Source organism: Chamaea fasciata, unplaced genomic scaffold (genome assembly GCF_029207755.1).
Source record: "Chamaea fasciata isolate MVZ Bird 193981 ecotype frontalis unplaced genomic scaffold, bChaFas1.0.hap1 SCAF_1, whole genome shotgun sequence".
Taxonomy (NCBI): Eukaryota; Metazoa; Chordata; class Aves; order Passeriformes; family Sylviidae; genus Chamaea; species Chamaea fasciata.
The window spans coordinates 83039954-83065974 of record NW_027094086.1 but is presented as its reverse complement, the minus strand read 5'-3'; the positions used below and the strand labels follow the sequence as shown (position 1 = coordinate 83065974).

Genomic DNA, 26021 nt, shown 5'->3' with positions numbered 1-26021 from the left:
CAGTGAGACTCATCAGCTGTTCCTACAACTGCAATACCAAGAGAACACTAAGCAGAGAATGAACACTGCCCATCACATTAATTATCAATGCTTTTTAATCCCAAACAGAATTAGCTTCAGGTACACGGACAAAGCAAAATCAAGTATGTCCTTCACACTTTCTGATATTTAGAAAGAAAAAAATTGTAAGAAGTCATTAAAATTAGAGACATTGATTATTTGTCCACGTTCATCGTTAGCTTACTGTAAAATTCCACTTGCTGTCTGGAGACTTATACTGACATTCACAGTCCAGTCAGAATTCCTTTCCAGACTGTGTTCATAAGGCCTTGGAATAGCTGCCTGCTTTGTTTGTGAAGCAGATTTGCTGGGTTCATTCATCTTTCATTATGCCAAATTTTTTGTTTTTCCAAAACGAAATTGGAATGATATAAAAATACAACAGCCCGCATAATCCATCTTGTATTTTTCAGTTGTTTTTCAAAGAGGAAGGGATTTAGAAATGTGGTTTAAAATATTTTGTTTGAACAGGACCAGTCAAAAATATAATCTTGAGGTATTCCGCAATTCAGTAACCAGTGAAATTAAAATCACAGCTTTATATTCAGTATGGGAACATCCATCTTTCTGAACACAGAAAGCCTGCTGATTCCACAGAACACATACATTAAATCATTCAGAGCACCAATCACGCTGCTGTCTACCCATTTGTTACATTCTCGGATGAGCTGCAGTGGAAAGAACTGGAAGGTAACAGATACTAAGAAAGAAGAATTTGGATTGAGCAGAGTAGAAAGAGGACAGGAACCAGACTGAATTTATGAAATCAGGGCTTTCTTTGCTTGGGGGCAGGGTAACAAAGAACTTCTTCAGTTGGTCACATGTAGTTCCTACTTCACTACTCTTCCTGCCTAGAATGGCTGCCTTTGATGGGCAGCTCACCAACTCATGCTCACTCACACAAGTCAAAGGCTGAAGAACTACAGTCTGGCCTCAGTAGGTAGATAAAAACACATTATGAAAATTGCATTTTGAGCTGAAAATGTCCTTCTATTTACAAGAAAAACATGAAGTTTCTTATGAAAGCCAGTCTGCTTCTAACACACACAGTTAACCAATTTCTGAAGCATTACAGTCAGGCCAATGTTCTACAAGAGGAGGTAGTAATTTTTAGGAAAATTTCTGTGGATCATGGCTCCAAGGACAGAGGAGGAGAAGTAGAACCATACCACTTTACCTTTGTAATTCACTAAGCGCTCTGCTTGTGGATGGGTTGGGGTTTAGCCTCAGGAAGTTCTGCTTTAAATTGAGATGAGTGAGGTCTTGGCTATAAAACAGGTTGGCAGGCAGGTGCTCCAGGCTGCAGCATGAAAGATCCACTGAGCTGATGCGTTGTGATGCAACCTGGAAGTCAAGTACAACACCAATATATTAATACAGTAATAACAAAAAGCACATTTTCTCCACCCCTACCAGCACAAGATAAACTGTTCTTTAAGCACAGCAGAAGCCAGTGTTGGCATATACTGCTGATTTAACACAGTTTAGATAATTGGAGCAAGTTGTGCCATGATCTCTTTCTTGGCCTCAGTGCTTAAACCAGGTCCACAGACAGCTAGCAGGGAGAAAAGAGAAAAGTTTCTCAAATTAATATGTGAAATTAATCCATTTTCATTTTTGAAGTTATGCAGTAACAGCCAGAAAAAAAGTTAAGTTATCTGACATGAGCTTTGGTTTAGTCCTTTGGGTAGCATTGCCTCCTCCAAATGAGTGGAAGCAAGGGGTTAGCAGTCATCACCACTGTGTTGGTTTCTTATGTCCAAGATGGGTAGCAAATGACAGAAGAAGAGTTTATCCCATTTACACCTTACTGAAGAGAAAAAATAACTCAGCAGCAAAGCATCGAGCAGTCATTTCTTCTCAATGAATTAGAAGACCGTTCAAAAGTGATAAAAAATATGACAAAAACAAAACTGAGATTTGGAGGCTTAACACTGTTTTCTAGAAAGAGGAAGGTAAAACAAACACAATCTACAGAGGCTAAAAGAAATCATACCACTTAGGACTATATATGTATAGCTAGCATCAGTCCACAGAGACCTATAGGCAACTTCTTCAAGTAATGGCAATACTGCCCCTTTCCATATCTCTAGGATACATCTCGGTGAACTACATCTTCCTGTTTTACTTATTTACTAGACTTTACTAAAAAGAAACAGATATCACCAGCAAAATCAAAAACTAACCCGAGCAAACTCATGGCAAAGCACCACCACAGAGTAATGTAAGGCAGTGGAGACGGTGGGCAAGGAACAGGAGCCAAATGCTAGAAGAAGGAGAGGCATTTTTGGAGCAGGCATGGCTGAACCAAAGGAAGAGAAGCAAACAACTTCACCACCATTTTAGACTTCTGGGACCACACCAACAGTGCTCAAATGGTTATAGTGTTCTGTCAGCTGCTCACACCAAAAAGCAGCTATCCTTTCACTGCCCTTTTATGCTGGGATTCTGGAGGTTCAAACACCACATCTAAGGGGCAAAAAGAGGAAAAGACCCAACAACTCCTCATCAATGCCCCGCAACATAAGAGCTTCTCAACTCTGATGAAGGACACACCACTCAACCTTCTGGGCATAGACAGAGTCCCTGCCACAAAGTACTCTGATACTAGAGGCATCAGGTTTGGAGGAAGTAGGCGAAGTAGCTTGCCACTGAAAGGAAAGCCTGAATTATTTTTTCTTCCTCTCCAACACAAGCTACACAGGCCTTAGGATAAGTGGTTGCTATTATAAAAAAACATAGCCATAAGCTTCAAGGGGAATAGACAGTGCAGTGTTTTCCTCCAACACAACCGTTAATAATCCAGTCCTCCCACATCCATTAAAACGCTTGAAATTTGTTACTCAATTAGTTCAGTCCTTTTGTTACAGGAGCTAGTATTTTTCTTCCCCTTGTAGTATGAGACAAGAATTATTCATAGGCTGTACTGAGCAGTCATCTCTGAATGCTGGGTATTCAGTCTGTTCATGCCCAGTACTGTACAATTCTGATCACACTGCAAAGACAAGATGAAAAACTGCTGACACCCGTGAAATTAAAAAGGAGAAATGTTTAATTTCAGGTGTAACACTTGTATACACTGTTGCTCCAACTACTTGTTTGGAATGTGATATTAACGGCAATATGCAGCCCAGCAGTGCTTAGCAAGGCACATTACTCTAAAAATATCTCAAGAACCAGAAATGGCAACTCTGAGTGGGAATCATGATAATGCAGCCAAACAAATCAAATATACAAATTCCACTGCTGCCTCAAAAAAGGATGCAAATCCTTCCTTAAAATTGCCAAACCCTGAGAAATAAATCTAGTTAAAAGTAATTTTGGTTTCACAGATTGTATGTACTGGTTATTGTTTGGCTTATTTTTTTTTAAGGAACACTTTATTACACAAAGCATTTAATTCATATTTTCATGCATTTGACAAATACTGAATGATGCTTCTACTAGACAGATAATTGTAAAAGTTAAAACCATATTTTAAAAGGTGTTAGTTCTGGAATCAACTGTAATTTTATCAGTCTTTCTGTTACCAAACAGTACTCAAAGAATTAATTCCCAAATTGTTACAAGGAAGCATATGTTTACTCATATAAACACACATAGTTATTTTCACAGGCAGGGATAAGTCTTTTCTCTTTTCATTGCTCAATACTGTTCTATCACAAATTCCTACAGAATAGAGCAACAAGATGAAAAACAAGAGTAAAAAAAAGAGAACATCATCTTAATACTTTCTCTCATTCACCAGAAATTTTCACCAGTTATTTAGAAGCTGAATATCAAAATTCTGAAATCATGTTGTTCTGTAATAAATCTTGCAATTATCTACAATTGACTTGAGCATAGCAATACTGCACATGCTTGAATTTGCTATTGTTTATTAAAAGCAAAGACTGTTTTTTCTAAAAGATGATACAGTTCTTTAATAAAGCACCAGGTTTCCCTGACTCACTGTGGAGAATCACTGCAGAGATAAGCTGATAAAGGGTGGGAAATACTGAGTAGAATATCCTTCATACTCAAAGAATAAAATGCATCTGGAGAAAAGGACATTATCTGCAGAAAGTCATGCTTCCACTGGTAGAAAACAAAACCAAAACATTCCACTGTAAATAAATACCCAAACAAGTTATCTGGGCTGTGTTCAACACATCCATGCTCCTACAAAAATTGTGAAGAGAGTTGGTGTGCTAGCACTGCTAGAGGGAAAGGCTTTTTGGATACACAGGGAACCTGCATTAAGTGCTTGTTATGGTTTGTTTGGTGTTTCCTTGTGGAAAACTCAAGTATAGCTGTTCGATATGCTATATGTACATATATAAAAATAAAACCACAAGCAGCACAATTCAGAACTCCACAGGCAGAAGCCACCATGGTCCAAACCAATCCCTCTTCTCATCATATCCCAAACTGCACAGAGCCTTCACACTTGTGCCACATGGAACACCTGCTGCATTTCCAGAACCAATAACACTGAGGAAGTGGCTGGGGCAATGACCTTCTTGGAGGATGGTACATCACAAGCTCTCAATGACAAGCGCTACAGCAGGAGCTGTAGAGTCAATGCTCAAGATATGCAACATTTGACAGCCAGGCAACTCAAACACGAAGCAAGATCTCACACTTTTTGAAGTCCGTGTTTCAGTTAGGATATTTAATCATAAAAAATATAAATAAACAATATGAAATATGCTGCTTTCTCCATTCCCTGTATATGATTTCTAAATACTTTATAGCCTGTCATTGTGCTGCAATGTCCCCCACCGTAATACCAGAGCAGTAGTACTGGGATAAGGCCACAGTGATTTTTATACATCAAACCACGAAATTCAATGGAAGATTTTTTTTCAGTTCCTGTTGCAACCTCAGTTATGCATCCTAAGCCTACACTGTTCTAATTTTTTCAGTCTTCACATGACTATGGCAAACTAACCCTAGTTTTGAAGAAGCGATACACAATGTAGCACATGTACTACAAAAAGCCCTGAGTTTACCCACTGCAAACACCAACAACCTGTCACTGCTTTTAATTTTTGCACAGCAGCAACAAAATGTAGATTTATTCTGCAAATACCTCACAAATAATGCTGCTGCAGAGTGCTCTCCCTCCCCTGGGCAGTATGCCTCCTGCTCCTCCCCACCTGAGAGTAGCACACATGCCAAAGAAATAGCAGACTCCCTAGTATGAAAACTCACTCCTACACATGTGTTACTTGTGCCACAAGACACCTACAAATGAAAAAAAACTATTCAAAAAAGCCAGCAGTACCTTTGATGCCTAGATTCCAGGCAACACCTCAAATAAAAAAAAAAAAAAAGATTTGCCAAAGTGTTTTGATTTTAATTTTTTCTTCACTTACTATTTTTTTAAAGGAAACAGTATTTCAAGACTTGTGAAAATATGGTATGGGTTCATGGTAAATCTTTATCATCTGGCAACAAAAATACAGAAAAATATTTGCATCAACCCACATTCTTGCTGCTTCTTTGCTACACAGGGCTGAAAAAACACTTTGCTTTGTCCATCAGAATAATGACACCTCTGTCACTGAGCTATGCAACAAGACTGATTATCGTCTTTGTTTTAAAGCCTTGGCTATACTACAAAAATGATCTGTGGCTGACAATGGATGTCAGCAATAGGCACAGCTGAACCCAGCTGTATGGACAAACACAAGTCTTGTTTACACAAGGACATCTTTTGGTGTGACCTGTGGTGTGAATTTAAACCAACGTAATTATGTCTTTTTCCTGTTTACCCTCATCCCATTTCCTATAGCTCTGTTCAGATAAGAAATTACTGCACAGGACTTCAACAGAAGACAAAATAGCAAAACAGCCCACACTGTACAGGCAGCCAAATTCCCAGTCTGTTTGAACTGAGCCAACAGTGTTAAATTATACCTGCTGTAAACATGCAATACAAAGGCAGTTTAATTTTTCTCCTTTAGGATTTGTTTTTAAACAGTTTGATAATCATCACATCCCACCAATGCCTGCATAAGCCTTTACTAAACAGTGATACATTGTCTTGAAATACCTAAACTAACTTGGAGGAAACAGGTTCTCCTCACCTCAGAACTAACCTTCCTTCAAGTCCTAAACCTTCTTTCCATTCAAACATCAAAGCCCTGCTCAGCAGAGAGGTCTCCCTCCACTGAGCTGAAGCCCACAGCCAGGAAGCACATCAGAGCCCTCAGCCACAGCCAAGAGCTGAGGAATGTTTAGCCTGGTAAACAATCTAATACCAGAAAACTTAATGGAGGGGAGGGAGGAATAAAACATTTGCTTTTTCTTTGAAGCCAGATATTTCTATTTTTAAATGACAACTGTTAAAATGGGTTGAGCCCAAGGGTAAAAGGGTAGTGGCTTTTCTGGCATCTCCTTTTTGTTTTATTTCAAACGTTACATTAGATACACGCCAACTCAAGCTAAGGGTCTTGCACAGAAAATATAAAACCCAGCAAAGGGGTTTTTTTTGAAAGCCTGTCACTCAAATCCACAAATCCAATAGGCACTGCCAGAGGTCAGAGTAGTAATTCCCTATTAAGATGCAGGGCAGAAGTGCATGCCAGTGTGGCAGCACTCAAAGGGTGCTCTTGCCCCACCTCTCCTCTGCAGGTGAAACAGCCAAAAGCCTCTGATACAAATACCAGCAAGACTCAGGGGCACAAAAATAATTTAAACTTATCCCTTCTCTGCTGTCTTTATCTCTGTACAGAGTTTTATAAACAAACAGGTCACTTCTACTTTCAGCCCTTGTGCAAACCACTAACAACTGAAAACAGCATTAGAAAACATGTGGGGAGGGGGAAACGTGAAGTGGATAAACCAGAAGTTGGGCTCCCTTACTTTTCATGATAGGAGACCAGAAAAGAATTCATAGATGTGAAAGTCGGTGTCCCAAATTTAACATAAAGCTCTTGACAGAAAGAATTTGACAAAAAAGGTGACATTAATCATCTGTCATTTGGAAATGCTGGGTAGTATCTGAAGTCATTACCAGAACATGAGTACTTTTTTTCCTCCTGGAGGAAAAGTACTTTTCTTTTAGAGATCATGTACTGGTATCAATATTACCCAAGGAATGATACCAACTCTGTACCTTGGTGGTAGTCACACTGGGATGCTCACACTAAGATCCCTGCAAGGACAAGGCTTAAGATGTAACTTAGAGTTAAGTGACAGTAATTAGCAATAGCATTAAGCTACTTATAATTCAGACATGAATCTCCATTTGGTGGAGCAAGGAATATTAACATCCTTAGAACAGCTTGACTGAAAATAATTCATCTGTAAATACTGCCAAAAAGGTGACAGTCTCATAAAAATTAAGAAAAACTCCTTTTTCTTCTCATTATTCCTGTTAGATTTACTTTTTTACAAAGAAAAGGAGCTGTACTGCCAAGCATGCAGACTTTGCAATGAGCAGGCCTCAAGCAAGGACTTTCTTTCAGCATTTTTTCATTTCAGCATGGGAAAATCATGCAGCAGATCCTCATGGAAGAAATGCTAAGGCGCATAGAAAACACTAACTGCAAATCAAGCCTGGCCAATCTGGTGGCCTTTTTATGATAGTGCGACTGCAGCAGCCAGCCAACGTCATCCATCTGGACTTCTCTAAGGCCTTCAACACAGTCCCACACAACATCCTTATCTCCAAACCATAAAGACATGGATTTGAAGGGTGGACTATTTAGCGGATAAGGAATTGCTGGATGGATGCAGCCTGAGTTGTGGTTAACAGCTCTCTGTCACGTCGAGGCTGGTGGAGGGTAGTGTCCCTCAGGATCACAGCTCTTGCAACTAGTGCACTTTAACACCTTTATCATTGACATAGTGAGATCAAGTGCACCCTCAGCAAGCTTACAGATGACACAACAGAAGGAAGAGATGCCATCCAGAGGGACCTGGACAAATTTGAAAAATGGGCCCACACGATCTCATGAAGTTTAAGAAGTCCAAGTCTCAGGAGCTGCACATGGGTCAGGAGGCAAACCCAGACTTAAGTACAGACTGAGAGAAGTTATCACTGAGAGCTGCCCTGTGGAGGGGGACTTGGGGGTTCTGGTGGATGAAAAACCAGATATGAGTCAACAATATGCACTCACAAGCAAGGTAGCCAGCTACAGGCTGGGCTGCATGAAAAGAGACGTGGCCAGGAGGGCAAGGGAGGTGATTCTCCCCTTCTACTCTGCCCTTGTGAGACCCCACCTGGAGTGCTGCATCCAGGTCTAAGGTCCGTAACACAATAAAAACATGAACCTTTTAAAGTATGTCCAGAAGAAGGCCACAAAGATAATCCAAGGCTGTGCAGAGACACTGCGGATGCCCCATCCCTAGAAGCGTTCAAGGTCAGACTGTATGGGGCTTTGAGCAAGCTGGTCTACTGGAAGGTGCCCCTGCCCATGGTGGGGGACTTTGGAACTAGATAATCTTTAAGGTCTCTCCCAACTCAAACCATTCTATGATATACTAGATCTCAGACTCTTGCCAGTAAGACTTAAACTGGAAGTTCGCTCATCTGAGTCTCCCCATTCCCATATGGAGGGGGTGGTAAGGATTTTTTTTGTTTGCATTAAGCAAGAGATTATGCTAGGTCCTTGATTTCTGATCTTGGTTCTTTGACACAGTTGTATCATATGGATTAATTCTACAATGAGATGAACTCTTTTCATGCCATTATTCCACTGTAACTCAGAAAGGCCTTCTGGCCCAAGTGTTTTGTAATACAAATTATCATGGATATAGCTCTACTGGCCTACAGCCTAAAACTGGTTTCCAGCACTCATTCTCTTTTCTCCTTGGAGACTTTAACCCTTCTACACTGACTACAGAAGAGGCCTAAGGAGAGCAAATGTCCCTAAAGTTAGGTTTTGCTAATAATTCCTCTCCTTCCTTCCTTGCTGCTAGACTTTGCTTGGAAAGGTTTTCAGTGTTACAGCCATTCAGTTTCAAGACCAACTCCATTATCACCTTACACATATCAAAACACTGTGCAATATGTCAGTCCCTGCAATCTCCTCTCATCTTATGGGATGTGCTCACTGTGGACACTTGGTTCCCCTGAGCTTCATTAAGACCAACATTACATTCATTCTCCTATTTGTTTCTACTCTTCCACTTCCAGAGATTACTGAAAACACTTTGGGATCCTTCTGGATTGAACACACTGTAAAAGGTAACAGATGCAACACCTCACTGAGCTTCCAGGTAATGCTTTCCCATACTTATGCAAGAGCTGCACAAATTCAGCTTCAATAATACCAGAACCTGATTTAGAGACTTCAAAAGACAGTCGTTGAATGTCATTCCAGATGTGTGGGCGATACCTTGTTTTCTGTTCTCACTCTTGGCCGCAATACTTCAATAACCATTATTAAATGAAGGCAGCAAGCCCAAAACAAGAACCACAGACTCTCTAAATTTCAACAAAAGAAAAAACAAAACAGTGAAACTATAATTTCTCTAAAAAATTAAGAGCTTGAAGTCACCATTACACTTTTAAATCAGCTGAACTATTTAGACATGCAAAACTAATCAGCTGAAACAAAATACCAGGTTTCCCTCCTGAACCATTGCTTCGTGCACACAGAGAAAAGGAAGTAAAGTTTTGCATGGAAACCAGAGGTTTGTTTATGTTTGAGTATTTGTAATCACCACCAAAAGGAAGCTGTGGGTTTATTTTTAGGGATCTATTTTTAGCACAAGCATTATCTCAACACTGTCATTTTATGGTATTAGAGGGAAAAAATGGCTTCCTCGTACTAAACTTAGAGTCATCCTATTTCCTGTAAGTAAGGATCAGCTCAAAAAAAGACACACTGAAAAATGAGAAAATCCTTCTGGATTCTCTTTTCTTGACTAGATGTTGAATCAACTGTTCTAACAGGCTAATGGTGCTGCTTACTCTCAAGTGTGAAGAAACCCATATCGTTATCCCCAAAGAAAACAAGCTTTGGTTAAAGGCTATTGTCAAAAGATGGCCGCTGATGCTCGCAGTACACTAAACTAATTTTTAGGTCATATTAGAACAGTAATTCCTTTTCCAGCCTCCAAGCTCAACTGGCATACGAAACAAACCAACTACTTCGTGGTCACTTTCTCAGTGACCAACCAGCATATTCCTGACCTCCAACATGTCCCCAACACACACAAAACCAGGCAGCCCAAAATCAGAGTGGTACATCCAAACACATAGACTAAGACTATAAAGCTAAAAGGAAATGTCAGAAGCTCCTAACTGCAACACAAATAGTCTGTTTGTTGCGCACACTCATTCCCCGTAGAATGAGCACAGGTGATAACCAACAGCAAAAGGCAAAAGCAAAAATACTAATCGAGAAATTCAAATTGCATGGAAAGGAAAGTTCTCCACCATATTCCTCCAGAAGAAAGTTGTCCATTGCTTAGGGGGCTTAACAGACGCTTGGAGAGGAGACAGTGCATCCAGTGACATAAAAGTATGAACTGTCAGCACTGTAACAGGTAATATCCCAAAAACCTTAAACTACTTAATCTTTGCATATGATTTTTCCCTACACTCACCATTGGTGCTCCTCTGTCATCAAAGCTCTGCAAAAAGGTATTCTGAGCCTGTTTTGACCAGTAAGCATTAGAAAAGCCGGCCCCTAATGCCTCCAGAAACAACTGAAGCTTGGTAATAAAGATCACTGCAGTGATGAACTCTGTGACGACAGCTCGTTACAGTATCCAGAAATACAATATGAAATAGGTCAATCACCTAGAGGGCAAGCCAAGGCAAATACAATGTAGGGTTAACTTAACCATGAGATTAGTGGCTTCAAGCCTTCTTTACAGACTGGAAGTTGTGTTTTGTATTAAAAAATTCTGCAACATCTGTGTTCCACAATGAAGCTGGTGTGGCAGTTTCTCACATAACTTTTCCTGGTTGGCCATGGCTGACAGGAGAAAGCCAAATGCTAACATCTGAGAGTATCTGAAATAAAGATGAAGCTATATGCACAAGTGGATATGCCTTATTTCCCATCACTTTAATTAATAAGCAGAATCTTATGTGTTGAAGGAAAAAGCCGTCCCACAGTTGATGAACTATCCCTATCTCAAAGGTGGATGAAGCACAGCTGAAAAGCAGATACACCTTTAGCAGTAATGCTCAGCTGTTGCTCACTGCATTTCCTCAGCCCAGTTTCTGTAACACACATCCAAAAGGTAATCATCTTGGTCTCCTATTTTGGAAATATTTTTGCAGAACGGCAGTCAAGCTCAGGAGTTAATTTCTAAATTCTGTAGAATTTACATATTTAAACATGGACTGTAGCACCAAGTATGTGGTCAGAACTCAAACCTTTTCTCCTCATCAGAAATAAATACCATATCACTAGAGTTACAGATCACCTCTGTCGTCTTTACAGGGCTCATACTCCCCTTTTACAACAGTCTCTGTACACAATCGCCAAATATGTACTGAAAAAATAATTAGAATACTGAGGCAGATGATCAGAACCAGATAACTTTAGAGAAAAGAAAGCAAAACCAATAATTTTGTACTGCTGCTTCAGGTAGACCTCTACACAAGCTGAGGAAAGATGGAGACTATAGCTATAGAGGCTCCTGCTTTACTTACTTGTATAGTATAAGCTAAATTCTAATCTGTTCTTATTTTCTGCTAGCTCTACAGTGCAAATAAATGTATGAAGAGAGCATTCTGCACTGACATGAAAGGAATAAGGCCAACACGGCAGCACACCCTTTGCAGTTGAGTTTGCTATCCTTCCTATTTTTACCATGTTTTAAACATAATGTACGCTGACATCATCATTTACTCTCTCCTTTTTCACAGGTTACGGTGGTTTGGAACACCACACACGTCCTCTACAGACTTGAACATAGAAGTGACTGAAACAAGGAGAGGAAAATATAAAAGCACACAAGAAAAAACTCTTAAAGTTCATAGGTTTTAAATCCTATTTTTGGACATTTCTTGTATTTTCAACAGCAGGACTCTCGTATGTAGGCACCTAAACCCCACACAACAACTTATTCCTAGCCACAACTGTCCAACTCTGGTTGATGGTGTGCAGACACACAAGGTTCTGTGCCTGTACAACTCTCCCTACCTACACAGACATGCACTATTTACAGCCCTCCCTCATTGCCTCTCTTCCTCTACCTGCCCCATTGAACCAAGCACTAAAGCAGGAAATAATTGTCACATGAAGATGTTGACACATTTCCTGCTCTCCTGCAGCCAGGAGGGGAGAAGTTCTGTGGGGTCAGGTAACTCGCCCTGGGCCCACCATTTCCAAGAAGATAAAATTCTCTAATGCATCCAGACATAAGCTCTGCAACACTGAATTTCCAAGGCAGACCTTGACATCCCATTTTAACTGCATGCCTTGGAACACAGAGGACTGCTAATCCTTTTATACTCCAGCCAAACCATCCATATCATGAATTGTGTCACAGGCAACAATTGCAACAGAAATTTCGTATATTGAAAAATGGTTAGGTTTACCTGTTAGAAGCGTTCAACAGCAGACCACAGCCTCACAGCAGCAAGTCCCACCACTCCTTAACACAGTATGCATAATACCTCCCTCTCTTCTACATTAAGGGTATAGCTTTCTAGCTTTTGGAAGTGACAAATGAGAAACGCCCTCATCACGTCCTCCTCACTGTTAAACACACGTTCTTTGCCCTGTCCTTCTGCATTTGACATTCAAGTAGCAAACAGTGGCAGATTTGCTGTGCAAGTAATTGTGCCAGTTCCAGAACCATCATGACAACTTTATGCAGACAAAATTCTTTAAAGCTGTGAAGATGTTCCTTTCCTTCCCCTCTGCTCCCCCTTCCCAGTTGCATAAGCTTATTTTTCAACATTTGTCAAGAGAACGAATGCATTAGATCACAAAGGACCAAATCTGTTGCTGTTGTTTTCCTTTTAAGCTTCCTTAATTAGGTCTCCAGTTTTTGGAACGTAAAAGGAAAGAAATGCACTGTGGTATAGAACTATCAATATTAACGAACAAGACACATCTCCAGCTTTTAAAAATATTCTGTTTGAGGCTAAATCAGCGTATCTAAAAGTGACCTATTTGGAATAAGTATGTCACCAAGTTCGATATTTAGGTCAGTATTTGTGAATAATTCTAGTCTGTCCTGAAAACAGAAGTTGTGTTCACCTCAGGACACACACATATAGGAAAACCAATCCTAACACCTATTCACCTTCCAAAAATGTACGGAGGCAGAGCACAAGAGCTGTCTTGGCTATGACAGATTCCACTGTGTAGAATGAATTTGATTATACAGGAGCGATGCTTATTTTTAATTAAATTAAAACCCAGCCTCCGCAAACATGAATTCAAATCTTTTCTAGCATACATATATTTATTGCAGGAGTATGCGTTAGGATTTGTCTCATTCTGAAACACCACTAAAAAGTCAACATTGCCAATATTCTGTGGGGAGAAAGACTGCAGAGCAAGCATTCTTTGGAAGTCTCCCTTCGAGATTGAGCTTGTTATTTAAAAGTTAAAATAACATCAACTTCTAGCTCTTCTGAAGTATACAGAAGACAGACATGAAAATTTTTTTCATAGTTAAAAACCGAGTTGAGCAATTTTAATGAAATATTTTACCAGGGATTTCCTTCTGCATTAAAATTTATAGTTAAAGCTTCCATTATGCTAAGTAAGAGTCAGAAGACTCAGTTTTCAGCAGTACATATCAGAAGCACAAAAGAGAAGAACCACTCTGAAGAACTACCACTGAATATAAGTTAACACAAATGTCAGTTTCAAAACAAATGCCATTAAACAACATTCACATTTAAAATAGTCTTAAATATTATTCATAAAAACTCATGGAAGTGCAAGTACTATAGACAACACCTACAAGTATTAGGGAAGAATCTGTAAGCACCGTGTGACTTAGCCCATAGCAAGCAACTAGGAGCTAAATTTCAGAGCTATAATACCGCCCTCCCTAAATCTCCTTGCTTTTAGAAACACAGTGCTTTACCCAGCCTTTTCTTGGTTAGCATGAATGTTTCAGCAGCTTTGAACTTGATTAGTTTCCAAACACCTGAGGCAGAACACCTCATATAAATGTTGGGGGTTTTTCCCAGCGTAAGAATGTAAGGTTGCCTGAACTACAGAGCTTAAGATTCAACTTTTCTCATTTCTTTATACATGTAAATCAGGTATGGTGCACCTTACAATTAAGCACTTCGACACAAACAGCACCAGCTGGAGGAAATTTGAGTTACTTTTGCAGCATTACTAGTTTCTCTGTTTCGGTTCTTTAGACACTGTGCAGCACTTCCCACACAACTGCCTTGCATACAATTATGCTTGTCTCTGTTTTTCAATCTCAGGACAGGAACCTCAAACATCAAAAAAAAAAACCAAAACCCCAAAACAAAACAACCCCAACCAAAAACTTGAAGGGGCAAAGTACTGTTTGAAAATCCATGAATGCAGAATGCCAAGTTTCAGGTTTGGGGGCTGGGGAGTTGGGGAAAATGCCTTTATTTTTCCTTGAAGCACATTTTACCAGCTAAAAGAATAGAGTTTCTTCACTTCTGACAGTCTGAAAAGACACTTGAAACTATGTATTTTCTTCCTCCACTTACATAAAAATGGGAGGTTATCATGAGCGCATGGGGATATGTTCTCATGCTGGCTATCATCCCGATGCTGTTAGTCATTTGGGTGAAGTAGTGAGAGAAGCACAGCATGGCACAGAACAAGCTTTTGCTGCCAGTAATTCAGAAGGCCTTTCTGGCCATTTATCTCTAGCTCTGAAGTTCATTGTTTTCCACTGTTTTCCTCACTCATTAGATTTGCCTTTCATTTATCTGATGTCAAGCCCCCTGGAGATGAAAGGACACTACTGTCCTAGAGACAGCCCCAGAGCAGCAAGAACTCAAAAACCTGACAGACCGTGCCTCACCATCTCATAAAACATGCCTTGGGGATTTCTACCTTGAGGCTTAACAGACCTAAGCAGATATGCCAGAACAGCTTCTTTAAAAAGAGTTTTAAAACTTACCAGAAAAAAACCCCTAAAGGACATTTTAAATGATGCATGTGCTCGAAGCTGCAATAGTTACTGTTTGAAGAAAGTTTAACATATAATCAAGCCTCTTGAAAAAGCACACAACCAAGGTTGTATCATTGGCAATTGGCTGGATAATACATTATTGCAATCTAAAACCAAAACAGACCTAGTGCTACATGAGTGTCCCTAAGTACTGCTACAAAAAACTAGTAAAGAGCACGGAGAGTCCTATCAAGTACGAAACTAATGAACAGTTTAGGCCCAACTACAAAACCAAACAGAGCATGCTGACAGCACAGCAAAAAAAACTCCACTGTAAAAAGTAGGGGAAAAAAAAGGTTTAAGATATATAAGGCTTTAGCAAAAAAGTGGCAGGGATAAAAAGATAAAACAGACAACTGCAAAAACACCTTTCAACAACATGAAGTGGAACTGAAGAGTTAAATGAAATAACGCAGGCCCTAAATTCTTATAATTAACTGTGTTCTAAGCCCAGTATAAAATTTGCTTTAACAAGGTTTTAGTTAGTAACTTTTTTTCACTGACGGAAAATGATTTGCTTATTACAAATAACCCAAAAATCAAACAGTTATTAAACTAGAGAGCGGTTCAGCAACACTTCAAAGCAGGAAAAAAACCCCTTTATTCTAGCAATTTAATATTTAGGTTCTGTGTAAGGAATGAATTTTAAAAAAACCCTGACATTATTTTAGGTTTTAATAACACTGAAAAAAAAGCTTTTTAACTGAAACATCGACAGTCATATTTGTCATCCTTGTTCAAATGGTCTCAGTAGATCCATCCAGCTGATAAGAAAATGGAAGAAGCTCAGTACAGGACTTTGCATGCACAACTTCAGTAGAAAGAAGTCTTGGTGTAAATGCTGAAAAATTCACCTCCTTATCTCCTGTTACCAAGAGCTCTCAAATTAAGTATTTCCACACAACACTAACAGCATCCACAGCAGTTCTTGGCAATCAACCCAGAAGAGGGAAAGTATTGCGGCATGGAGAAAATTGAACTGGGGGAAACTCTCCAAATATCCCACTCCCACTAGAGCTAACAGCATTCTCACCTTTGATGCTTGTCGCAGCCATCGCAGATATTCAGTGAAGTTATCGAAACAAATGTAGTAGGTCTGGCTTTGAGGTCCAGAGGAGCTAAATGCTAAACAGTGCTGGTGCTTTTTCACTTCTTCCACCTACAGCAGCGACACAAAACTGTGAGTTAACAAGAATCAAAAGTCTCTTTGCAAAACTCCCCAAGGCAAAGTTAAAGTGTGCCCAAGAGGACATCATCAAGTAGAGCTGGATTAACCATCTCAAACACCCAAGCTGGATCTTGGCTGTCAAATGTTCATGAAATCTACACAAGCAGAAATGAGAACAGAAAGAGGACAGAACTAATGGAGAAAACCATCAAGAACATAAACATTTTAATACAAACTGAACACCATAAAAGATTTGCCAGTGAAACGCATTTAAGGCTGTTTTTATGCAACCTAAAAAAATACAATTTATATTCTCTGGTTATTAAAAACAGGCTTAACAAAATGCTTCTCTTACAGCCCAATTAAATTCTTTGGCATTTCTCAACTTGCTAAAAAACACCCAGAATACATCATTCTGCTACCATACACGAGAAGTCCCACACAACTTATGGTCTCAATGTCTCAGTACAGCATTCTGGAAAGCCTTTGCAAACCAGGAAGTGCAGAGTATTTATGGGGATGAGGAAGAATATTTTTTGAGCAATAATTTAAAAAACACTTAGTTCTGTGCCAAGCACCCTCCTCCCAAGCTTTGTCAGCAGAAGCCCTCAGTACATTTTTCGGAGCTTAGTTATCCTTTTCTTTTAAAATTTGTTGTCAACTTTCTGCTTAACAGAGTCGGCATGTTTTACATCACATAAGGCATTTCTGTGCAAAAGCTACTCAGAAATTCCACATTAAGCAATTAAAACAGTACATAATCTTTTCCCTTTTTAAATTAAAAGAAATACATTGAGATGAAAAGAATATTCATCTCAAAGAGAAGGCTGATTAATCCCATCCTTTCCAGTAATCTACAGCCAGGAATACAATTCATTCCCAAGAGTTCACACACTGTTGCCAAAAGAGGACAATGTTTCTACTTCAGTATCTCCCAGGAAGAGTTGGGGAATCACGTGAAGAATCCCAAAAGAGCCATGAAAAACAGCTCATAGAAGGCAGCACTACTTCTCACACTGCTAGTACAGAATATTAATGAAACAACTCTAGTGTGCATATATAATATTGTGAAGCTTGTTTCACTCCAAATAACTCTTTAGAATTCAACTTACTAGTACGTAAAGGAGGACTACTTATGGTGTAAATTCATCCTCAAGACGATGATTCTCTTCCCATTCCCTCAGCTAAACAAGACAATAATAGTTTTCTGAAACACTACTTAGGCTAAAACAGTGATGTTGTAATCTTGCTGTTTTCACTACAGTTTCACAGAAGAGTTAAGGTGGGAAGGGACCTCTAGAAGTCATCTGGTTCAACCCTCTGCTCAAGCAGGCCCACCTAAAGCCAGCTGCCCATGTCCAAATGGCGTTTAAGTATCTCCAGGGGAGACAGATATGCCATCACCCATCTGGCTAACCTATGCCAGTGCTCAGCCACCATCACCGTGGGAAAAAATAAATTTCCTTATGCTCAGTCTGGAACTCCTGGGTTGTAGTTGTAATCTATCAGAAAAAAGTTCCATTTCAGCTTTCTTTTCACAAGGAAAAATGTTTGTTGCTGTTAGCTTAAAACAAACCACTGCTCATACAGTGATGAATACTCGACACTCCCTCAATGTTCAGAATAAGCCCATGACCTTATTTGTTAACTTTCAGAATTTAAAAGAGAAACCCAGCATGGATAAAACCTGGATGAGAAGGAACGGCACAGATCATACACAAGAGACCTATATACATTCTTTGGCTGTACGCTATTGCATAGATAAACCACTTAACACTGTACACAAGAAAAAGACGCTGATTGTGCATCTGTTGCTTTTCTTTGTATTTTTAATTCAAACACACTAAATTGTTAAATATGACTGACCATAATCAGAAGTCATTTATCTACTTTGAAAATTCCATTTCTAGAAACAAGCTTTTGAAGAGTCAGAATCATCCTGACTGAATGCAATCTTCCCTTCATAAAGAGACACGGGTTAACCAAGCAAATAAATAAAATAAAATATCTTACTTTTCCACCAATTAAAGGGAGGACATGCATCTTTCCAGTCTGGCTTTCTTTTACTGATGAGACAATTAGGCATGTTCCACAAAGGATAGCTTGGCGTCTTGTCCATCTGTTGACTGGCAAATGTATTTTCCCTTTTCGAACATTGTACATTCCTGAGAGCTGAATCCGTTCGGAGCTGCCAGTGCTGTGGGGCTTTCCTGAAATAGAAACAAAAGCATTCACTTAATCACTGAAAATCTTTGCCTTTTTCACTCAAGTCATCCTGAGACTTGATCAGCAAATTTTCAAGCTACAAGCTGCAGCATGACAAATAAAATACAGCTTCAAAAGTATGCAAGCAGTTAATTTAATACTAGCTTCAGTACAGTCTTCTTCCATAGGTAGAAGGACATGACAAGCTTGGTACCATGAGAAGCAGGTCACATTAAATAATCTGCAATCATCATAGAAGCACATTAATGGTATTAACCATATTAATGGTTAATAATGGTATTATTAATCTAATTAATGGTATCAACCTTCTCTATGGAACCTGGAAATCAAACATTCATCTGCAACAACAAGTAATTGGCTCCTGTTAAGTTCACATGGCATGTGGCAACTGCAGAAGGGGGTGATGTAGTGCATGCTGACCCATATCGTTGCTTTTCCATGTTTCTTTCAGCTATCCTTCAGGTCATGGTTCAAACACCTTCAAAGGCTTCCCAAGGAACACAGGTTTCTACCTTCCCCAGTCCACAGTGCTCAGTCCAAACCCCAAAGCAGAGGCAGCACACTCAGCCATTACATTAGCAGGTGCAGCCTAGATGAAACCCCTCAAAGACCCTGCTTTAGTCTGAGTAGAGATTCGGAAAGACTGAAGTTCTTTTGTATGTAATACAATGAATTCACTATTTTTAGTAATTCAGATTAATAGCATAACCACCAATTAGGCCAATTCTGTTAAATGACTTTAAATGTCTCAGATTCTACTAATGTAATCTATTAATAAGATTCTACTCTACAGAAAACATCATGAGCGACGGCAACACAAAGACAGGCATCTCTCATCTCTGGTCTTTCAGGATGCAAATGGGAGGTACAACTTACTCGTTCTAATCTGATTTATCTACACCAAGTTACCCTATCAAACCCTAAAGAGTCCAGTCCAACCATCCAAATATATCTAAATTCATTTGAGTCATCCAAATATATCTAAGTATTTTTGCAAACAGAGACAAGAGCTAATCATGTTCAGGTTAAACCAGTCCAAATTTATGTAAGAACACCGGTGTTGGTGAACTGGTGAGCTCCCCTGGATAAACAAATCAAAGGGTATGTTAATTCCAAGTAGCTTCCTCATCATAATAAAAGATAAATCACTAATTTTCCTGCACTAATGCTTACCAAAATTCTTAAATACAAGGAATTGATAGCTCATTAGGACTCCAGAAAAGCAAACAGTTGATTCTAACAAAAGTATTTCAGAGCTGTGCCTACTGATCTCCAGCAGTGACAAGTGCTGCACACTATTACTTCAATTTGCTATTTTTCCTGCTTGCATGACAGCTCACTTGTCTCAATGAGTCTGCTCTTGCCTTCAAATTATCTACGGAAAGACAGAAGACACCTACCACATGCCCTACCCACTGCCATTCTCTCACCCCTGCCTAGCTCGCGCCAATTCTTGTCCTTATCTTTAAAAGCAGCCTTTTTGAATCTTCCTGCCAATTTAATGAGCAACACTTGGCGTAGTTACCCTCAAGCCTTGCTCTGCTCTAATAAACACTAGCATTCAGGCTACCAATGTCTGCCAGTTTGGATCTGCAGGAACACCACTGTTGCTTGAAGCTGAAACACTGAAACTTTAATGCCCACAAGGTATCAGCGTCAAATTCAAAAATAGGTGCTCCAAGAAAGCAGTAGTTACTCCGCCAAGCAAATTCATATCTAACCACAGAAGCTGTGGATTAACTGTTTGCCTAACAGAGGGAAATGGGACACCCGTTCCACGCAAAGCCTCAAGACAACTGATAGAGAATACAAGTGAGTAACTTACAGCAACTCAGCTTTAACAAACACAAAAGCTGAATTGAACGTTATATTTGGAACACGGAACATTTAGTTCTTAAAATAACTGAGAATTTACCTAGCTTGTGCAGAATGATGGGCTTCATGCCACAGAGCACTCATTAAAGAATTAACACACACAAACACCCACATCTCTGTAATGGAGTAAAAAGTGCCTCGTAAATACTAATAGCACAACTGCATAAGGAATAGCCATCAGGGATAAGTGCAGTTGCACCTCTAAAATTATATTTTATGATCATCTCCCCAGGTCTATTTTCCGACTGTGTACTCTCTAACTTCCCAGGAAAAGCAGAACACGCTGCTGATAGAAACTCCTTAAGACTGCAAGGCATAACCTCAATCTCTTGGGAAGACAAGCTCATTGAGCATTTCAACATAACCAAATGCAACTTCCATGAACATTCAGGAACAGAAGGCATAATTTGCACTTAATATGGGCAGACCTGTATCCTGGAAAACACCAAACCTCAGAAATTTTTCAGGAGTATCGTGGATAGTAAAGAGTATGAGCTCTGGCTACAGTGCTGCAGCCAAGAGGCTTGGTAAGAAACACAGCATTTTTCTGGAACAATCAAACAGTACCATTATCCTGCCTAGTCCAGTGGGGAAAAGACTGCCTCACTAGGTACCCACACCTCACAAAGTGTACTGAAAAGTTAGTTTTGAGAAAAGTTACAGGAGAAAATAAATTCAGATGCCTGAGAAGTCTGCTTTCTACGACCAGACTCTCTTGGACTAGGTACATGATGTTAGGCACAGCTGGACCTGTAAAACTACTCAGAAAAAGTAGTTCTTAAAATTTCATGTAAATTCACAGAGTTTGTAGGTCAAAAGATACAATAATAATTAGTATCATTAGTAAAGGTTTGCTAGAAAAACTGGAGTAGAGCTATCACTAGAAGTATTCCTGCTAGATAAGAATTGTATCTTCTCTCAAACTTCATATTTGACTGGAAAATTACTGGAATAAGAACCTTCAGTTACTCCTACAAATACCAAAAATAAATAAATAAATAAATAAATAAATAAATAAATAAAAAAATTAAATAACCCCCTTAAACTCCAAGGAACCCTTCAAAGGATTTAAGGTGCTTTTTCCCAGCAAGTGAAAGCCAGAAGGTTCTTGATGAGAACATACAGAAATAAACACTGGACCTATTTCATTAAAGCAAATGGTTTCTCTCTTCCTATTCTTGTCTACTTCACTACATAACCAACCATCTGGTTGGACCAGATGATCTTTCAAGGTTCCTTCCAACCTGGGCTCTTCCATGGTTCTGTAACTTGAAAAGCTCATGTTTAATATTGGATCACATGTTGTTGCCTGAGATGCAATCTGCTCGCATATTCAGTTTGTTTCCTGCTTAAGAACTGTAATAATTGATATGTGATAAAACACTGTGATACTGTTATCATGCTAGTGGGAAAAAAATAAGTCAAAAGCCACTGATTTTGGCTTATATTGATTTTAAGCAGAGGTTAATCAAGGACATGCCAACTAGTTGTAGAATTAAATTCCTAGATTCCTAAATCTGCCCAAGTATTTTTTGCAGGTAACTGTGAGCAAAAGCTGCCTGAAAAGTAGCAGCCCTGCCTACTGAAAAATAAGCTTGGACAGACTGAGCTTTAAAGAGCTCAGGTATTAGCTGCCAAGAGAGCATAAAAGCAGGAGAAGTTTAAATGACAGTGAGCTCTGCCACAGCAGAAGTGGGATGGGGTTTGGGAAGAGTGTGAAGCAATCTAAGGCTGGCTGTTCCTCACTTCAGGGACGAGAGCAGCAGGTGGCAGAGTCTGCTGCAAGAGGGCTCATCCCTGACAGGCTGGAGAGTGGAGGACAAAGGAAAGGGTCAGAACTGCACCTGCCTTTTCTATGAAATCAAATCAGAAGGCAAATGACCTTTTTTCTTCCAAGTGTACCGAAAGACGGGGAGCAATTTGGACTACACCAGAATGTCTTTAGGACACAAATTAAACACCAAAAATTAAGGCATAACTACAGCATCACCACCAAAAATCTGTTGGTTTTGAGGTACCCTGGCTCAAACAGTGCCAGTAGAAGCACTGTTTTCAATAAAAGCATCAGCAGTTCTGAAATTATGTTCCTCAATCTGCCTCACAGACCTCCCATTCAAGATTTCGAAAGCTGCATGAGATTCACATATAGATTATCTTCAGTTTTAACTAACCCTGAAGGAAATGAATTTTCACAGGGGCTTGTGATAATATACCGAAGCCAATAGTCGTGCAGATGAAATGGTAATGGCGATCCTTTGTGACTTCAAACATAAATTTGAATCCAGCCAAAAACTTTAAATATAATTATTGTTGCACTGATCAGAGTGAAAGTAAATAAGCCAGAACATCCAGAAGAATCACATACCAGAAAATGTTTTTCAAATGCTAAGCCAAACCAAAGCAGTTTGAGTATGTTAGCAAGAAACCATAAAAAGCTTCTTTTTCATTCCTGTCAGGTCTCCAAGACTACAGCAACTCCTAAGCACCCCCACAACAGGACTTTTGTTCTGTGCAAGGCATTAGAAGAGATGCCTCAAGGAATTATGACCAGACCACTCATTTGGCTATCTTGATATTCATGGCTGAATTCCTCTCAGTTGTAACTCCTCCCAAGTCCTGGAAGGAAACTAGCAGTATTCCCGAGGATAAAGAAAAGCAAGGATTTGAAACTGCAGGACTGTCACTGGAACCACAGAACCTACCCTGCTTCATAGGAAGCAGGATGGGACAGGAGGGAGCTTTTCATGATGTTAAAGAACTAAGATCTCACCACAAGCAGCCTGAGGAAGCTCCAGGAGTACACTGACATCCTGCCTGGTGCAGAGACTTCAAACCTTGTAAAAGAAATACCCACAGCCACTTGCTTTGGATTCTGGAGTAAAGCTCTTTATCCCAGTGATGGAAAGCATATGGAATACATTACCATCAGAAGTTATAAAATACCAGCTCATTATGGGACATAAAAGTACTTGGGGAGAAAATAAAAAACCCTCTCTTCAGCTATACGGCTGATTAAGTTGCAAGTACTTAGTATTCCCCCCTGTTTGAGAAGTACAGCCAATAATGTCTGCCTCTAAAGAGAGACTTAAGACATTACCAAAATAAGAGCAGAGAAAAGCGTTGACATAAGAAACATGTTCACTTCTGTGCAGCAGGTCTTATTTTTATTACTAATAATGGTTTGATGGAATGAAAACTAAAAATTCCTCGTGACCTGCACGGTGCAGGCAGCCCGGCCAGCTGGAGAGACTGCCTGCCCTGAGCCGTCTCGGGTATTTGCCAGTGGTAAGAGAGGCTTAAGTTATTATTCAGTAGGAATAGTGTTGAAGTTTGAGACTTTTCAGAAGTGACTGAATTAACTCTGAGCGCCTAATTGAGGGATGTACTTTTCCTGCTACAGCTGGGCAGCTAGAGAGGTCATCATCCTCCTCTGCACAGTGTTGGGCCCCCAGCCCGATGCCAGCATTGCATCAGCCCCACCACATCACATCAGCTGTTCCTCGCAAGCTGTCCCCAAGCCCTTTCAGACAAAACAGGCTGCTTTAATTTCTTGCTTCTCCTTTTGACTGAGAGGCCTTAGGGACAGCTCATGGTGAGTAGTTCAGCATGGAGAGCAGAGGAATGGCACGCAGGGGCCAGAGCTGTGACACAGTGGCTGCTGCTGGAGAGGGTATGTAACCAAACCCACCCACGGCTTTCAGCAAGTCATTTCAGAAACAAGATGTTTCACACACTAATATTCTGTGAATATCAATTCTTGTATGCATTGGAGAAAAAGAACACCCAAAAACCACCATTCAGTTTTGAAGATTTTGATCTGAATGCACTTGGGAAAAGCTGGGCTATTTCCTAGCTGGCTGGGGGGAGCCAGCAGGGTGGGTGGCAGCCCCTGAGTTCCTGCCTGCAGCACCATCCCCACTGCCCCTCTGAACTGAAACCAGAACAACTCATCCCACCTTGCCTGCACACCTGCAAATCAAAGCTCAGCACTGGTCCTGCCCAAATATAAGTGCAAAGAGGCCTCAATTAGCTCAAAACACTGAAAGCCCTTGAATGTCTTTGTCCACCTTCTGGGAAACTATGCCACAATTGCTGTTGCTGAAACCTTACTGTCAGATCATTCTGCAGATTTCTACTTTTGCTCAAGCCCTTTCATTAAATACATATGAAGCTACTGCCTGCAATGTTTTTGAAGCTTTTCAGTCATGTAAAGCTGCTTCCCCCTTTCATTCTCGTCAAACTAAGGACAGCAGTGATGACTTCAGGCAAGCCCCAGTGCAATGAGATGTATAAAAATAAAGCAGAAAGTTGGATTTAAAAAAAAAAGAAAAAAAAAGAGGTTGACAAAGGAAGTAAAAAAAACTACAAGTAAAACTTCAAACAATTGTACTGCTCTCTTTTTTTATTTGAAACTTGTACCTACATACAGATACATGCTTATTAGAAGTATTTTTTCTTGACCACACTGTCAAAATTTAGGAACAAAGGCACAGAATTAGCAGGTTTTTTATTTAACTAAGACCAAGGATTCATCTCACAGTCTCTACGAGCAGGCTGCTTTTGCAAAGGTAACAGACCAAGAATATATATCAAAGTTCCACCTGGCAAATCATTCCAAAATCAGCAATTGAATTTTTGCACTCAAATCTACTTTGACTCTTAAAGATGCCTGCAAGATTTAACACAAGGACGTAGATTGATTCTGTACTGCTCAGTCAAGGAGGGACTTGGTTACCATTATACTGTTCTCAAGGGCATGTAACTATCAGCATAGTTCCATAGTTTACTCATCATACTCTTCATTTTGCCGCACTCTGTATTGTATGGGTGCTGGGGAAGCCTCTGAAGTAGTTAAGTTTCCTTTAGGTATTAGCAGTTCAAGCTCTACTACTTGAAGGCTGTTACCTTTTCACCTGAGAAATAAAAGCAGACTCCAAATGATGGATTTTGCTGAACTGTGTCAAACTCATCCTTTTCTTTAAGGAAACATTCACTGAGACAAAACTGGCAGAGTAGAACACAGACAAGATTTCAGTCTTTGTGAAACATGTTCCTCCTACTTTACAGGAAGATCACCCTTAAAAGCAGGTGATATACAATATGATACAATAAAACATAGTTAATAGTTTTATAGCTATAATCCTGCCTTCTATTTCAGAGTAAATCCCCACTGGAGGAAAGGTTTGTATGCATTTCATAATTCAGAAAATATCCTTCCTTCCCCACTGAGACAGAGTTCAGTTTTTGTTCAGTTGCTCATTCCCTTTATCTTGTTCTCAACCAGGCTCACCATCTTTACACGGGAGCCCTAAAACCACAGTACTAACACTTCAAAGGATATCATGGGCAAAACGTTACAAAATCTACTTCTCTGAAAAGCTTCTCTATCAAGTATCATGTACATCCATGGAAGATGACTGTAATACCTCTAATGTCAAAAACTAAGTATCAAAGTATATAAGCATGTATAAGCAAAAGCTTCTGAATAAAAACCTAACAATGATTCAGCAGCATTCATTGAAGAGACATTGTTAACCAGCACAACTCCTACACTAGGACGACCTAATAAAGGCAACAGGCTGAAGCAGGATATGTAGCAGTG

The 26021-nt window shown here is 39.7% G+C and overlaps 1 protein-coding gene across 1 annotated transcript in view; it reads right to left on the bottom strand.

The window, feature by feature from the left end:
* PHLPP1 (PH domain and leucine rich repeat protein phosphatase 1) overlaps positions 1–26021 on the bottom strand; it is a 133687-nt gene that overhangs the window by 42473 nt on the left and 65193 nt on the right. Inside the window, exons 2-4 of the mRNA XM_066186770.1 lie at positions 18332–18528; positions 16184–16309; positions 1238–1404 (exon numbers count right to left, since the gene is read on the bottom strand). Coding sequence (XP_066042867.1) covers positions 1238–1404; positions 16184–16309; positions 18332–18528 — 490 coding nt within the window. The remainder of the gene's footprint in view (positions 1–1237; positions 1405–16183; positions 16310–18331; positions 18529–26021) is intronic.